Source organism: Leucopleurus acutus, assembly GCF_964270905.1.
Source record: "Leucopleurus acutus genome assembly, chromosome: 2".
Classification (NCBI taxonomy): Eukaryota; Metazoa; Chordata; class Mammalia; order Artiodactyla; family Delphinidae; genus Leucopleurus; species Leucopleurus acutus.
Genome location: NC_139143.1, coordinates 93,516,549 through 93,533,740, shown reverse-complemented (window position 1 = coordinate 93,533,740; position 17,192 = coordinate 93,516,549). Strand labels below are relative to the sequence as shown.

At 37.7% G+C, this 17,192-nt stretch overlaps 1 protein-coding gene and 1 pseudogene across 4 annotated transcripts in view; both read right to left on the bottom strand.

Annotated features, from left to right (window-relative positions):
- Positions 1-1,383: 1,383 nt before the first annotated feature.
- Positions 1,384-17,192, bottom strand: part of PHTF1 (putative homeodomain transcription factor 1) — a gene marked incomplete at its 3' end in the record, with an annotated part of 66,248 nt that continues 50,439 nt past the window's right edge. For 2 of the 3 annotated variants that reach the window (XM_082833802.1, XM_082833803.1), the window contains 4 exons: positions 5,521-5,676; positions 4,457-4,552; positions 3,638-3,763; positions 1,384-3,102 (listed from right to left, as the gene is read on the bottom strand). In XM_082833802.1, coding sequence (XP_082689928.1) covers positions 3,082-3,102; positions 3,638-3,763; positions 4,457-4,552; positions 5,521-5,676 — 399 coding nt within the window. Of the gene's footprint in view, positions 3,103-3,613; positions 3,764-4,456; positions 4,553-5,520; positions 5,677-17,192 lie in introns of those variants that run through there. The other variant, XM_082833801.1, reaches the window with a different exon arrangement.
- LOC309958095 (glycine cleavage system H protein, mitochondrial-like) lies at positions 7,023-11,803 on the bottom strand (annotated as a pseudogene). Its single transcript has 2 exons — positions 11,788-11,803; positions 7,023-7,513 (listed from the first exon to the last, which is right to left on the bottom strand). The product of its transcript is annotated as a glycine cleavage system H protein, mitochondrial-like (transcript).

Sequence of the window (17,192 nt, the reverse complement as noted above, 5' to 3'; positions counted from 1 at the left end):
TTAAGAAATTACTAGGCATGTAAAGAAGCAGGAAAGTATGACCCAAAATGAGGAGAAAAATAAATCAACAAACACAAACCCCCAAATAACACAGATGATGGCTGTTTTAATGTTCTTATTTACTATTTCTATTATAAATATTATGAAAACAAGATAGAGAAAAGAAACAGCACGTTAAAGAGAGACATGAGGATACAAAAAACTGAAAAAGCAATATCAAAATTCTGTAGACAAAATACATTGGGTAGGATTAACAGCAAATTAGTGCAGAAGAACAGGTTAGTGAACTTGAGGCACAGCAATAGAAATAGTTGTGCCAGTCTTCTGTCTTTAATAGAAATTAAAAACAGAAGACTGGGACAATGTACAGAACATCAGTAAGGTGTGGGACAACTTCAAGCAGCCTAATTAACATGTGGAGTCTCAGGAGGTGGGAGACTGGGGTATAGAAAACTTATTTTAAGAAGTAACAGTCAAAATTTTTCCAAATTTGATGCAATCTAAAAATCCAGAAACCCAGTAAGTGCAACAAATCCCAAGCACACACACAAATAATGAAGACAACTACACCAATGCACATTATAACTAAATAGCACAAATTCAATGAAAAAGGTAAAAACCTTAAAAGCAGCCAGAGTTTAAAAAATAATAATAATACAGAAGAACGAAGATGACAATGACAGCAGACTTCTTGTCAGAAGCAAGGCAATCCAGGAGGCAGCAGAGCAGCAACATCTTTAAAACTAGAATTTTATGCCCAGAAAAAACATCTTTCAAACATAAAGATTCAAAAATCTTTCTCAACGAGGTAGGCCTATACACCTTGCTAAAAAGATTTTGGATTTTTACCTTCAAAGTAATACTAAGCCATTAATAGATTCTAAACGATGAGACTGAGACTTGCATTTCAGAAAAGACACATTAGCTTTTGAGATGAATAGGTGGGCATGGGGGAGAGGGGCAGAAAAGCAGAATCTTGTTCAAAAACAAAGGATGTTGACTTAGATGAGGGTGGTGAAAGTGGGGATGGAGAAGAAAGGACTGATTAGAAAAATATCTAGAAGATAATTACTCACAGACTTGATGACTGGATGTGAGGTATGAGAAAGGCAAGAGTGAAAAATGATTCCCAAGTTTCCGACATGAGCAACTACACATACAGTTAATTTTACCCACCTGAAAAATCATTTAAACCAATTATACACCATCAAAACTAAAACCGAAACAACTCACAGGAGTAAGCTATTCTGAATACTGCATTTACGCTAAAGATTCACTGTGTAAAAAATTCAAATAAAAATAGAACAGTGGTTTTTTTTTTGTAACAGAAAAAGATAAAGCTTTCTTCATCCGAAATCTGCACTGAGCAGTTCAATCCTGGATTTGAGATAGCTGCTATTGTCCCTTATGGAAAACAGTTAAAGCATGATTTCTATGAGCCATCTGCTGAGATACTGAAGTGCCTTTACAGATCAGTTCCTTCCAAAGGTAAATCACTATAATGGGGTTTTACTTTTTAAAAAGAATTGTAACTCTCACGCAGTATTTGGAATGGCTGCAAATTTTTGGTAATCCACTTCTAGTTCAGCAATCTTGCCCCCTAGGTTTCTATCTTCACAGTTAGGAATCTATCAGCAAAAGATTTTTAAAGGGTTTTAAACAGTAATTACAAATGTTTATGGTGGATTTATTAAGGGCGATGTACTTTATGCTATGTTAAGTACCTTACCTGATAATCTCATTTAACCTTAACAACACTATTAGGTAGTTATTATCCTTATTAAGCAGGTAAAGAAATTGAGATGCAAAAATGTTAAGTAACTTGCCTTAGACTATGAAGCTAATAAGTAGCAGAGCCAAGGATATGAATCCAGAAAGGTCTGACCTCAATTCCTGGACTTAAGAAATTCATCTTTAAACCTCAAAAATCTTCCTGCATATTAGGATCTGTGTAAATGATACACTGATTTTGCATGTACATACTTCACATGTAATAACTAAGTTTCCTAATTATTTCCATTTAAAAATTCACAAAATCTTGTCATTAAAATGTGGGCTTTCAATTTGCCTCGAGAGATTCTTCAAAGTGGGTAACTTAATGAGCAGGAATTAAATGTAGACTATTAGAGTTTTCATTAACATATGTATACGCATGTATGTGCAATAGGGGATACTGATAAGAGAATCCAAATCATCAGTGGCATAGCTTGGCTCAGTACAGACACCGAGGACATGAGATTATACTGAGGGTTAAATACACTGAGTCTCACAACAGATAAACTATGAACGCTTCACTTAGTAGTGTGATGGGAAACATAGCTCAGATGATTTAAATGGAAAACATGTTTTATGGTGGACACGGATGAGTGTGCATAGACTTAAATTTCTCATGCTGGATTACATGCCATATTACATGCATGACTCTTTCACCAACAACTATACAGTTATTAGGATTAACTTCAAAATTATAAACTAAGTAAAATTTTCTCCATAGTTTAACAGAAAATCACAGTTTAAAAGGTTATTTTTTTCTTTCAACAACAACAAAAAAGCCTAGAAACTGAAATTCTCCAATAAAGTTCTTTTATTCAGGCTCAACCTAAAATAGTTTAAACTTGATCTCTCTTTGCTAGAGAAATGAAATCTCCAATTCTATAGACTGTAATAGAAAAGTACTGAATTTGCATATTTCCAATAAAGGATTTTGCTTCATGCTTTGGGCATCTGCCATAGTTACCCAAAAGACTATTTCCAATAAATATAACTGTCACAGCACTGAAATGCCCAGAATAAATTTCCTAACTTAAAAAGTTGTCCTTAACTTACTATAACACAACAGTCTTCAGTCTTCTGACTACTCATACTATTTGAAAACCATGAAAATACAGGTGTTTAGCATGCACACCCAGTTGGAAAGGCTCTGTTCCTCTGAAAACACCATTCGTTAGATTAGGTAGAGCTGAGGGCACCTCTCCGTATGAACAAGCAGGTGGGTGTCTCATGGGTTTGCAGTCATCTCTCTCCTTAATGGGTTAAGCACTGATGCCAGCAAGGGGAGAAAGTCCGGGCACATGACTCAGCTTATGACTTAATTTTCCACAGCTAAGAAAAGAAAATCACCAAAATAGTTAGTTTTATGACAAATAGGTGGGGTTGATAGGTACACTTACATGTAAACCAAGAACCGTTTACATAAGAAAAAAGTACCACCTGTGACAACAGCAACCATAGAACATCATAGAGAAAAAACCGTTAACAATTTCCAGGATCAAAAAAGATATACTGCAGTTCACGGGGTTTTGGTTTTCATTCATTCTGCCTCTGTACATTTCCCTAGATCAGAGGCCAACCCAGCCCACGCCATTAAATTGACATGAGATTCAAACTTGATTTTTTTGTTCCATTCAAGAGCACGATCTATTGTACTTGCATAAAATGAAAAAACCTAAGCTGAATGTCTATTTCAAATGTCTATTTCTCTACCTCAAGAGTTATTTCCATGCCAGTCCCTCCCTCCCTCCTTCCACCCTCCCTGTCTTGCTCTCTCTCACACACACACACAGTGGGAAGAACAAAGATTACTATATACAATGTTTTAAGACCAAGGCAGATGCTACAGAGTGATAATCACACTTACTCTTATATTAAATCCTAGAAGATCACTTATAACACCTGAGACAGCAGAAAGGATAACTACTCGTGTGATATTGTAGATCAAGGGATTCATTGTCAGTCCATAGAGTCTAAATGGTGTGTCCAGCTCCTACAAAAACATGAAAGAACTGAGATGAAATACATGGTTTCATAATAGCCACCAGTGATTTCTCGACTGTTTTTTTCAGTCTTGGGAGAGGATGATTGCTTAAAACCTCTTCCCTTAATGTTCAATAGCTACCTTCAAAAAACCTGTAATGAGGGGAAGCGGGGGAGGGACAAATTTGGAATTTGGGATTAACAGATACAGACTATTGTATGTAAAATAAACAACAAGGACCTACTGTATTGTACAGGGAACTATGTTCAATATCTTGTAATAACCTATAATGGAAAAGAATCTGAATATATATATCACTTTGCAGTACACCAGAAACATTGTAAATCAACTATACTTCAATTAAAAATAATAATTATAAAATTAAAAAGTAATAAATTAATTAATTAATGCCTGTAATGGACTCTCACCTACTTTTCCACTAGCTAAGTTTTTAAAGGTGGATTCAAGCAATATGCTATTTGTGATTTTTTTAATGTAATTTTAAAATGTGACAGACATCAGCAATCACTAGAACCTGGGTAGTAAGCTGGGAAACTTTTTCTCATAGAGTCATTAACCCCAAACTATCAAGTTGGTAGTTTGAATCTACACAGCATCTATCTCTTACTTGGGTCCTCTCCAAGAAGTACAGCATTGATTTAATTAAATGGTAGTAAAAATGTATCACAGGGTATTACTTACTTTCAACAACTTGGTGGATAGCTTTAATACATTGTTTACTAGAGTAAGCTGTTCTTTCTTATTCGGCTTTTTTTCCATTTTAAGATATAAATTAATCTAAGGGCAGGAATAGAGATTAGGGCAAATGTCATGGAAAAGATTGATATATATATTGCATTCAACATGGCAGATTTTGAGGTCAATGTTTTCAAGTAAAATAAATTTCAAAATTCCAGTAGCTATTTCTTCAGAGCACACATGCCACCTACCCAAACCCCCATCCCTAATCAGTCATATGGCAAAGAAAAGCTACTTAGTGAAGAAAAAATAACAATGAAGCAATTTATCAAAACAATGCAAACTTTTATATTAATTATAGCAATTAAAATGTAAACTCCTTGAGTTCAAAAACTATATCTTATTCATCTTGGTATCCCCCAAATAATCTAACATCCTCCTTAAACATTCATGGAATGGAAAAAGATCGCTGCTTTTAATTTACTAATCCCTTGTTTTTCCCCTTATGGTAAGAATTCTCCACTATAATTCTAAGGCCAAAAAAAAAAAAATCTAATGATATTAGGTATTTTTATTTAAAACTTATGGATAAACATGAAATTAAAAACAAAAAAACCAACTCTATACTACTCTGTATTTATAAGAAACATTTCTCAATTGTAATATCTACTCACATACTAAAGAGCAAGTATTTTCCAAACACTGAATGTATTCAGCATTTGACTGATAGAGAAGAAAGTCAAGAAGCTTATTAAACATCCTTAAATGACAGGTACTCTAAAGATCTAATACTTGACACAGAATATGAGATTAAAAGCACGCTCCATTACCACCAAAAAAAATAATTTTTATACTATGAAGTAGCACCCAATCCTGGGAGCAGGTGGGAAAGATAATATCCTCATTTTATAAAGAGGAAGCAATTATATAGTTGCAAAGTGACTTGTAAGGTGTAAGGTCATATAGCTAGAAAGTGACAGAATCTAGACTCAACCCTGAATCTTCTGCAGAAATCTTATTATACCATCTCTAACCACTGAATCAAGCTGTCAAGGACCAATCAATACCTGTTCAGTAAGTAATATTGAGACATTGCTGTATTTCTTATTGGTTTCAGACCCCAGTGAGGCTAAGCGCAGTAAGAAAAGTAGTAAAGCTGATTCCCAGATCAAAAACTCCCAATTATAAGCATCATTTAGGAAAGTTTTATGTCCCCGGAGAACCTGTGAAAAGGACAAAAAAAAAGTTAAGTTTTTCACTTGTTTTAAAATCTGTAATTACTCCTTTACCCTAGAACTTTAAAAACATTTACAAGATACCAATATTTTAATACTCAAAGTAGGAGACTTTTAATACTCATGAAGTATTATCTATTCAATTAGTGATTATGTATTTCTCTAAGTTTCCTAGATTTTCTTCTTTGCATGAGAGACAGCAAGGGTCTGGAAGTAACAAGGGAAGAAAACATAATAGAATAAGGGAAATAAGACAAATATATTTCCAAACTCTTTAACCACAAGTGTGCCCACTCACAATTATATGGTGACCATTTTTCAAAGTAGGGTTGGCCAAAAAGTTCCTTTGGTTTTTAAGTAAAAATAAAAGACACATTTTTCATTTTCACCAAGAACTTCATTGAACAACATATTCACCCTTTTGTTCCACTACCTTCTGCCATTTTTCAGGCAACTTCATAATTCCATCTTCCCAAAACTTTTTTATGTTTTTGAGCAAAGAACTGTTCCAGGTGCCTTTTACAGTCTTGCAGGGAATTGAAAATTTTTTCCATTAAGAGAATTTTGTAAAGACCTAAATAAATGGAAATCCAAAGGTGCAATGTCTGGTGAATGTGGCGGATGAATCAGAACTTCCCAGCCAAGCTGTAACAGTTTTCACCTGGTCATCAAAGAAACATGTGGTCTTGCGTTATCCTGATGGAAGCTGATGTGTTTTCTGTTGACTAATCTGGATGCTTTTCGTTGAGTGCTGCTTTCAGTTGGCCTAATTGGGAGCAGTATTTTTTTTTTTAAGAATTTGAATATTTTATTATTAAACTGTTTCTTATTTTCCTGCAAGGCTGTTGCTTTACTGTATAAAAATAGCACCAGCAAACACAGTATATTGCAAAATTAAGATAGTAATGTTCTTTACTGGACACTATACAACTAGCAAACTTTTCTCCACTGCCATTTATTTCCAGTGGCAAGTTCATTGGGTATTTTGACCCAAATCCAGGGATGGCTGTAAGCAAGTTACAATATTATATAAGGTTAAGATAACAATGTTATCCTTGAATTGCATCATTTTTATAACTAGTTTTACCACAGATAATTTCAGGAATTCTGAGTATTATAACTGGAGACTAGCCTAAAAATCACAGGCTGTTGTGAAAAAGATGCATGTGTTTATCTGCAATCATTAGGAGGTTAAGGGGTATTTTCTTCAGGCAACATTGCTGCAAGTAGTTTATTTTGCTAAAAGTTGCTTTTTAAAAATCTGTCCACCACTAATTTAAGACAACTATGCTAGATTAAGTTGTTTCAAACTAGTTTCTTTACGGGTTCCATTTTCACTCCTCAATGGATTTTATGCATTTCTCAGATGCTTCTTCACTCATTAGTTCATCTAGTTCTGAAGGGTTACTGAGTGTCACCTTGATCAGCCAACCATCATCATAACAAGATCTGTTGACAAGTCCTGGATTTTCTGCTAGGGCTTCATTAATTTCAGTTACTTCTGACAGAGGAGAATAGAGTTCACTAGCAGCTTTCACATTTTCCAAAGCACCAAATTCCTCGTTTGTTCAATTTTGTCCCAACTTCAGGCAGACTACAGTAAACAACATCTCCCAAAGACTCCTGTGCAAAATGTTTGATTCCTACTGTTCCAACACCGCTTTCTGTTGTTACCCATTCATGTTTGTCTGTGAATTTACGACCCGACAGCAGAGTGGGTCCAGTGAGCAGAGCCCGGACGGCGCCCGCCCACAGTCCCCAGGGCCGCGGCAGGCAGGGTGCATTGGGCGCAGGCTGCAGACCGCGGCCCGCACTCTCCACGCCACTCACAGCGCCATGTTCGCAGGGGTGCTGGGAGCAGTACTTGTTGGAATTAATCGTTTGGTTTTCTGGAAGGAGCTCATAATAGAGGACTCCCTTCCAATCCCACCATATACACAACATCACCTCCTTTGGATGAAGACCGGCCTTTGGTGTGGTTGGTGGTGGTTCATTTCGCTTGCCCCGCGATCTCTTCCATTCCTCATTATTGTACACTATCCACTTTTCATCTCCCGTCACAATATGTTTTAAAAATGGAACATTTTCATTACGTTTAAGCAGAGAATCACATGTGGAAATACAGTCAAGAAGATTTTTTTCGCTTTACTTATGTAAAACCCAAACATCAAAGCGATGGACATAACCCAGCCGGTGCACATGATTTTCATTGCTCAACTTGGATATTGTATGTCGGCTATCTCCTGTGTGGTATAATGTTGATTATTCTCAATTAACGTCTCGATTTGAACACTATCAACTCCAACTGGTCTACCCGACCACAGAGTAACGTCCAGAGAGAAATCTCCAGCACAAAACTTCACAAACCACTTTTGACACGTTCGATCAGTCACAGCACCTTCTCCATATACTGCACAAGTCTTTTTTGCATTTCATTTGTGGTTTTACCTTTCTTGAAATAATAAAGCATAAATGCTGAAAATGTTGCTTTTTTCTTCCATCTTCAATATTCCATATTCAATATGGCTACACAAAAATTCACCAGTTTTGATAAGTTTTTTTTTTTAAATGCAAGGCTGACATGACAGCTGTCACAATACAATCTAATGAAATTGTTTCAAATGAAGTTAGACAACTAAGCACTCCTAGAGCCATCTTATGGAAAAAAACTGAACAAACTTTTTGACCAACCCAATAGTAAATTTGCATTTGAATAACAGAGGCCCCTAAAACATGCGGCCCCACTGCATGACTAGAAAATCCTGAGGATCAGCTCTTTACTCCACTTTAGGATCTCAATAACAACAGCCGCAGCCACCAATTATAAAATGCCTATGATGTGTCAAGTTTTCAGGTAAAAGTTCTTGTTTTTTACAAAATTTTTTTGTTGATTGAAATGTAAAGAAGTTTACTAAAGCAAGCCCAAGGTAAAATGAGATTTATTGAAAAATATACAGAGACCCCTCACAGAAACTAAATGCGGGCCTTTGAAAATCAGGAAGTCAGCAGGTAGCTGCCCTCCCCATCTCCCTTCCACTAGGGCCATTCAGGCTCCCCCCTCCACTCCTCTCAGCTAATTCCACTGCCTTGCAAGACCGTTCTTTACTGCTCCCCCCAACTCTGACTTGTTTCCAATGCTACTGGCCCCACTGATCCCTTCTGACCTTTCTTCTGCAAAGTCCACCACTACCTCAGGTTTTCATTTCTAATTTGCAAAAGAGGGAATATGTTTAGTTTAGTCTGGGTCAGGTATTCACCCCAGCAAGTTACTTACAACTAAGGGGTGGGGGTGGGGGGCAGCAGGGGGGAGGAAAGTAACAACTAATAGCAACCTAAAAGTGCTGAAAGTAACCGGCAACCTAGAAATCTCTACCCATTAAAAATATCCTTCAAACATGAAAGTGATAAAAGACATTTTCAAACAAACAAAAACTGAGAGAATTCATCACCAGCAGATTCTTCAAGCAGGCAGGAAATAATCCCAGAGAAAAACACAGAAATGCACAAACTAATGAAAAGTAATGGAAAGGGTAAATATGTAGGTAAATATAAATGAATAATTAACTACAAAAAGCAATAATAATTACATCTTATGGGTTTAAGATATATGTAAAATTAAAATGAAGGACATGTGTAACACAAAAGTGAATGGGTAAAAAAAAAAAAAAAGTGAATGGGTAAATGACATAAAGTGTTGTAAGGTCCTAGCATGGTAAATTAATAATTTTATTAGACTGTAATAAGCTAAGGATGTATGTTGTAATCTCTGGGGTCAACAGTAGTAAATATATATATATATATATATATATATATAAAGTTAACAGAGAGGATTAAATGAAATATTTTAACATATTTGATTAATAAAAGATGGCCCAAAAAAAGAGAAAAAGGAAAATTAACAAATAAACCAAATAGGAACCAAATAGTATTTGTAGTTATAGTAATTAAGTTTAACTGGGTCAGACATTCCAAATCACTAAAACTGGGAGGCTGGATTAAGAAACAAGCAAACAGGAGCAGGACTGGAGACAACATAATGGAGTAGAAGGACCTTGAGCTCACCTCCTCTCACAAGCACATCAAAATCACAACTAACTGCTGAACAACCATCAGTAAAAAAGACTGGAAGCTACCAAAAAAAAATATTCTACATTCAAAGACATAAAGAAGAAACCACAGTGAGATGGTAGGAGGGGTGCACTCGTAATATAATCAAATCCCATACAGCCTGGGTGGGTGACCCACAAACTGGAGAATAATTATATCACAGAAATTCTCCCCAAGGAATGAGAGCTCTGAGCCCCACACCAGGTTCCCCAGCCTAGGGGTCTGGCACTGGGAGGAGGAGCCCCAGAGCATTTGGCTTTGAAGGCCAGTGGGACTTGATTGTAGGAGCTCCACAGGACTGGGGAAAACAGAGACTTCACTCTTGGAGGGCATATACAAGGTCCTTGTGCACTGGGACTGAGGGCAAAAGCAGTGACTTCATAGGAGCCTGGGCCAGACCTCCCTGCTGGTCTTGGAGGGTCTCCTGGGAAGGCAGGGGGCAGCTGTGGCTCTCTCTAGGATCATAAAAGCTGGTGGCTGACACACTGAGGAGTGTTCATTGATGTGAACTCTGGCTGGAGGTAGACGTCTCGCTTGGGATCTTGGCACCAAGGCCTGGCCCCACCCAACGGCCTGTAGGCTCCAGTGCTGGGACGCCTCAGGCCAAACAACCAAGAGGGCAGGAACACAGCCCCACCCATCAGCAGACAGGCTGCCTAAAGACTTCCTGAGCCCACAGCCACCTCCAGACATGCCCCTTGACATGGCCCTGCCCACCAGAGGGCCAGCACCCAGCTCCACTCACCAGTGGGCAGGCACTGGCCCCTCCCACCAGGAAGCCTGGACAAGCCTCTAGACCAGCCTCACCCACCAGGGGGATGACACTAGAAGCAAGAAAACTGCAATCCCACGGCCTGTGGAACTAACTCCAAAAACACAGGTCAGAACCCACCCTGGGAATGGTCCCTGGCCCTTAGGTAACAAGATGGGAGTGTACTGTTGGGACACATAGGACATCCCCTACAGAGGACCACTTCTCCAAGGTCAAGAAATGTTAACTATTCTACTACATACGTAAGAAAACAAATAGAAATTTAAACAAAATGAGACAGCAAAGGAATATGTTCCAGACAAAGAAACAAGATAAAACTCCAGAAGAACAACTAAGTAAACTGGAGATAGGCAATCTACCTGAGAAAGAGTTCAAAGTAATGATTGTAAAGATGATCCAAGAGCTCAGGAAAAGAATGGATGCACAGAGCAAGAAGTTATTAGCAAAGAGTTAGAAAATATAAAGAACAACCAAGCAGAGTTGAAGAATGCAATAACTGAAATGAAAAATACACTAGAAGGAATCAATAGCAGAATAAATGAGGCAGAAGAACAAATCAGTGAACTGGAAGACAGAGTAGTGGAAATCACTGATGTGGAACAGAATAAAGAAAAAAGAATGTAAAGAAATGAACACAGGTTAAGAGACCTCTGGGACAATGTCAAATGCACCAACATTTGCATTATAGGGGTCCCAGAAGGAGAAGGGGGAGAGAAAGGGCCTAAGAAAATATTTGAAGAGATAATAGCTGAACACTTCCCTAACGTGGGAAAGGAAACAGTCACCCAAGTCCAGGAAGCATAGAGAATCCCATACAGGATTAACTCAAGGAGGAACAGACTGAGACACATAGTCATCAAACTCACAAAAATTAAAGACAGAGAAAATATGAAAACAACAAGGGAAAAGCAACAAATAACATACAAGGGAATCCCCATTAGCTTATCAGTTGATTTTTCAGCAGAAACTCTGCAGGCCAGAAGGGAGTGGCATAATATATTCAAAGTGATGAAGGGGAAAAACCTACAACCAAGAATACTATACTCAGCAAGGCTCTAGTTCATATTTGATAGAGAAATCAAAAGCTTTACAGACAGGCAAAAGCTAAGAGAATTCTGCACTACCAAACCAGCTTTACAACAGATGCTAAAGGAACTTCTCCAAATGGAAAAGAAAGGACCACAACTAAAAATAAGAAAAGTATGAAATGAAAAGCTCACCAGTAAAGGCAAACATATCGTAAAGGTACAAAATCATCCACATACAAATATAACATCAAAACTAGTAACTGTGAGAGGAGGAGAGAGAGTATAAACACAGGATATTTAAAATGCATTTGAGGGCTTCCCTGGTGGCACAGTGGTTGAGAATCCCCCTGCCAATGCAATGGGCATGGGTTCGAGCCCTGGTCTGGGACGATCCCACATGCCACGGAGCAACTAAGCCCGTGCACCACAACTACAGAACCTGTGCTCTAGAACCCATGAGCCACAACTACTGAGCCCATGTGCCACAGCTACTGAAGCCCGCATGCCTAGGCCTGTGCTCTGCAACAAGAGAAGCCACTGCAATGAGAAGCCCACGCACCACAACGAAAAGTAGCCCCCGCTCGCCACAACTAGAGAAAAGCCCGCGTGCAGCAATGAAGACCAACACAGCCAAAAAAAATTGAAGTTAAAAATAAATAAATAAAATGCATTTGAAATTAAGAGATCAGCAATTTAAAACAATCTTGTATATATATAGGCTGCTATACCAAAACTCATGGTAACCACAAACCAAAAATCCATAATAGATATACACACAAAAAAGGAAAAGGAATCCCAACACAACACTAAAGATAGTCATCAAATCACAACAGAAGAGAACAAAAGAGGAAAGGTAAAAAAAAATGACCTACAAAAACAAATCCAAAACAATTAACAAAATGGCAATAAGAACATACATATCGATAATTGCTTTCAATGTAAACAGATTAAATACTCCACCAAAAGACACAGACTGGCTGAATGAATACAAAAGAAGACCTATACATATGTTTTCTACAAGAGACCCACTTCAGATCTAGAGGCACATATAAACTGAAAGTGAGGGGATGGAAAAATGTATTCCAGGTTAGAACTACCTCCCCAGAGATCAGGCAAGGGTAAGGGAGGGCTTGGCTGCTATTTTTAAACGCAGCATTTTTTGTTCCCTTTCTAGAAACCAGCTGCAACGTTAGGTCAGAGCACATTAAAATGAGCCACTTCTGAACCAACAGCGCCAGGCCCCAGGCCTGCTGTGAAGGCCCCAGCAAACGTCAGGGCTTGGTCCGTGTGATGTTCTTTCCCATGCTTGTCCAAGCGGTGCTCTGCCTCAGAGTTGAGGTAAGAGAGGCATCAGGACACCTCACATTCGGTCACCTAGCAGAGATCAGCAATTCCTGGGCTCAGTGAGGAGGTTTGCCATGTGTCTGACAGGGTCTTGGTGCTCTGTCTAACACTGGGTGTCAGGCCTGAACCTCTGAGGTGGGAGAGCTGAGTTAAGGACATTGGACCACCAGAGACCTCTGGGCCTCATGTAATATCAAAAGGCAAAAGCTCTCCCAGAGACCTCCACCTCAACACTAGCACCCAGCTTCACTCAACGACCAGCAAGCTACAGTGCTGGACACCCTATGCCAAACAACTAGCAAGACAGGAACACAAACCCACCCATTAGCACAGAGGCTGTCTAAAATCATAATAAGGTCACAGACACCCCAAAACACACCACTGGATGTGGTCCTGCCCATTAGAAAGACAAGATCCAGCCTCATCCACCAGAACACAGGAACCAGTCCCCTCTACCAGGAAGCCTCCACAACCCACTGTACCAACCTTAGCCACTGGGGACAGACACCAAAAACAACGGGAACTACAAACCTGCAGCCTGCAAAATGGAGACCCAAAACACAGTAAGTTAAGCAAAATGAGAAGATAGAGAAATACATAGCAGATGAAGGAGAAAGATAAAAACCCACCAGACCAAACAAATGAAGAGGAAATAGGCAGTCTACCTGAAAAAGAATTCAGAGTAATGATAATAAAGATGATACAAAATCATGGAAATAGAATGGAGAAAATGCAAGAAACGTTTAACAAGGACCTAGAAGAACTAAAGAGCAAACAAACAATGATGAACAACACAATAAATGAAAGTTAAAATTCTCTAGAGGTAATCCATAGCAGAGTAACTAAGTCAGAAAAATGGATAAGTGACCTGGAGGATAAAACAGTGGAAATAACTACTGCAGAACAGAATAAAGAAAAAAGAATGAAAAGAATTGAGAAAAATCTCACAGACATCTGAGAGAATGTTAAACGCACCAACATTTGAATTATAGGGGTCCCAGAAGAAGAGAAAAAGAAAGGGATTGAGAAACTAACTGAAGAGATTATAGTTGAAAACTTCCCTAATATGGGAAAGGAAATAGTCAGTCAAGTCCAAGAAGCAGAGATGGTCCCATACAGGATAAAACCAAGGAGAAACACGCCAAGACACATGTTAATCAAACTATTAAAAATTAAATACAAAGAAAAAAATATTTAAAGCAGCAAGGAAAAGACAACAAATAGCATACAAGGGAATCCCCATAAGGTTAACAGCTGATCTTTCAGCAGAAACTGTGCAGGCCAGGGGGGAGTGGCAGGACATATTTAAAGTGATGAAAGGAAAAACCTACAACCAAATTTACTCTACCCAGCAGGGATCTCATTCAGATTCGATGGAGAAATTAAAACCTTTACAGACAAGCAAGAGCTAAGAGACTTCAGCACCACCAAACCAGCTCTACAACAAATGCTTAATGAACTTCTCTAGGCAGAAAACACAAGAGAAGAAAACAACTTACAATAACAAACCCAAAACAATTAAGAAAATGGTAATAGAAACATACATATCGATAACTACCTTAAATGTAAATGGATTAAATGCTCCAACCAAAATACATAGACTGGCTGAATGGATACAAAAATAAGACTCGTACATATGCTGTCTACAGGAGACTCACATCAGACCTAGGGACACATACAGACTGAAAGTGAGGGGATGGAAAATAATATTCCATGCAAATGGAAATCAAAAGAAGCCTGGAGTAGGAAGTATCATATCAGACAAAATAGACTTTAAAATAAAGACTATTACAAGAGACAGAGAAGGACACTACATAATGATCAGGGATCAATCCAAGAAGAAGATATAACAATAGTAAATATTTAGGCACCCAACATAAGAGCACCTCAATACATAAAGTCAAATGCTAACAGCCATAAAAGGGGAAATCAACAGTAACACAATCATAGTAGGGGACTTTAACACACCACTTTCACCAGTGGACAGATCATCCAAAATGAAAATAAGGAACACAAGCTTTAAATGATACATTAAACAAGATGGATTTAATTGATATTTATAGGACATTCCATCCAAAAACAGCAGATTACACTTTCTTCTCAAGTGCTCATGGAACATTCTCCAGAAGAGATCATATCTTGGGTCACAAATCAAGCCTTCGTAAATTTAAGAAAATTGAAATCGTATCAAGTATCTTTTCCAACTACAATGCTATTAGACTTGATATCAATAACAGGAAAAAAATCTGTAAAAAATACAAACACATGGAAGCTAAACAATACACTATTAAATAACCAAGAGATCACTGAAGAAATCAAAGAGGAAATCAAAAAATACCCAGAAACAAATGACAATAAAAACACGACAACCCAAAACCTATGGGATGCAGCAAAAACAGTACTAAGAGGGAAGTTTATAGCAATACAATCCTACCTCAAGAAACAAGAAACATCTCAAATAAACAGACTAACCTTACACCTAAAGCAATTAGAGAAAGAAGAACAAGTAAACCCCAAAATTAGCAGAAGGAAAGAAATCATAAAAATCAGATCAGAAATAAATGAAAAAGAAATGAAGGAAACAATAGCAAAGATCAATAAAACTAAAAGATGGTTCTTTGAGAAGATAAACAAAATTGACAAACCATTAGCCAGACTCATAAAGAAAAAACATGAGAAGACTCAAATAAATAGAATTAGAAATGAAAAAGGAGAAGTAACAACTGACACTGCAGAAATACAAAGGATCATGAGAGATTACTACAAGCAACTCTATGCCAATAAAATGGACAAACTGGAAGTAACGGACAAATTCTTAGAAAAGCACAACCTGCCAAGACTGAACCAGGAAGAAATAGAAAATATAAACAGACCAATCACAACTACTGAAATTGAAACTGTGATTAAAAGTCTTACAACAAACAAAAACCCAGGACCAGGTGACTTCACAGGAGAATTCTATCAAACATTTAGAGAAGAGTTAACACCTATCCTTCTCAAACTCTCCCAAAATCTACCAGAAGGAGGAACACTCCCAGACTCATTTTACGAGGCCACCATCACCCTGATACCAAAACCAGAGAAAGATGCCACAAAAAAAGAAAAGCACAGGCCAATATCACTGATGAACATAGTTGCAAAAATCCTCAACAAAATACTACACACAGAATCCAACAGCACATTAAAAGGATCATACACCATGACCAAGTGGGGTTTATTCCCAGGAATGCAAGGATTCTTCAATATACGAAATCAATGTGATAAACCGTATTAACAAATTGAAGGAGAAAAACTATATGATCATCTCAATAGATGCAGAAAAGCTTTTGACAAAATTCAACACCAATTTATGATAAAAACTCTCCAGAAAGTAGGCATAGAGGGAACTTACCTCAACATAATAAAGGCCAAATATGACAAACCCACAGCCAACGTTGTTCTCAATGGTGAAAAACTGAAGCCATTTCCACTAAGATCAGGAACAAGACAAGGTTGTCCACACTCACCACTATTATTCAATATAGTTTTGGAAGTTTTAGCCACAGCAATCAGAGAGGAAAAAGAAATAAGAAAAAGAAATAAACGGAATCCAAATAGGAAAAAAGAAGGTAAAACTGTCACTGTTTGCAGATGACACGATACTATACATAGAGAATACTAAAGATGTTACCAGAAAACCAATAGAGCTAATCAATGAATTTGGTAAAGTAGCAGGATACAAAATTAAGGCACAGAAATCTCTTGCATTCCTATACAGTAATGATAAAAAATCTGAAAGAGAAATTAAGGAAACACTCCCAATTACCATTGCAACAAAAAGAATAAAATACCTAGGAATAAACCTACCTAAGGAGACAAAAGACCTGTATGCAGAAAACTATAAGACACTGATGAAAGAAATTAAAGATGACACAAACAGATGGAGAGATATACCATGTTCCTGGATTGGAAGAATCAACATTGTGAAAACGACTATACTACCCAAAGCAATCTACAGATTCAATGCAATCTCTATCAAAGTACCAATGGCACTTTTCACAGAACTAGAACAAAAAATTTCACAATTTGTATGGAAACACAAAAGACCCTGAAGAGTCAAAGCAATCTTGAGAACGAAAAACGGAGCCGCAGGAATCAGGCTCCCTGACTTCAGACTATACTACAAAGCTACAGTAATCAAGACAATATGGTACTGGCATAAAAACAGAAATATAGATCAATGGAACAGGATAGAAAGCCCAGAGATAAACCCA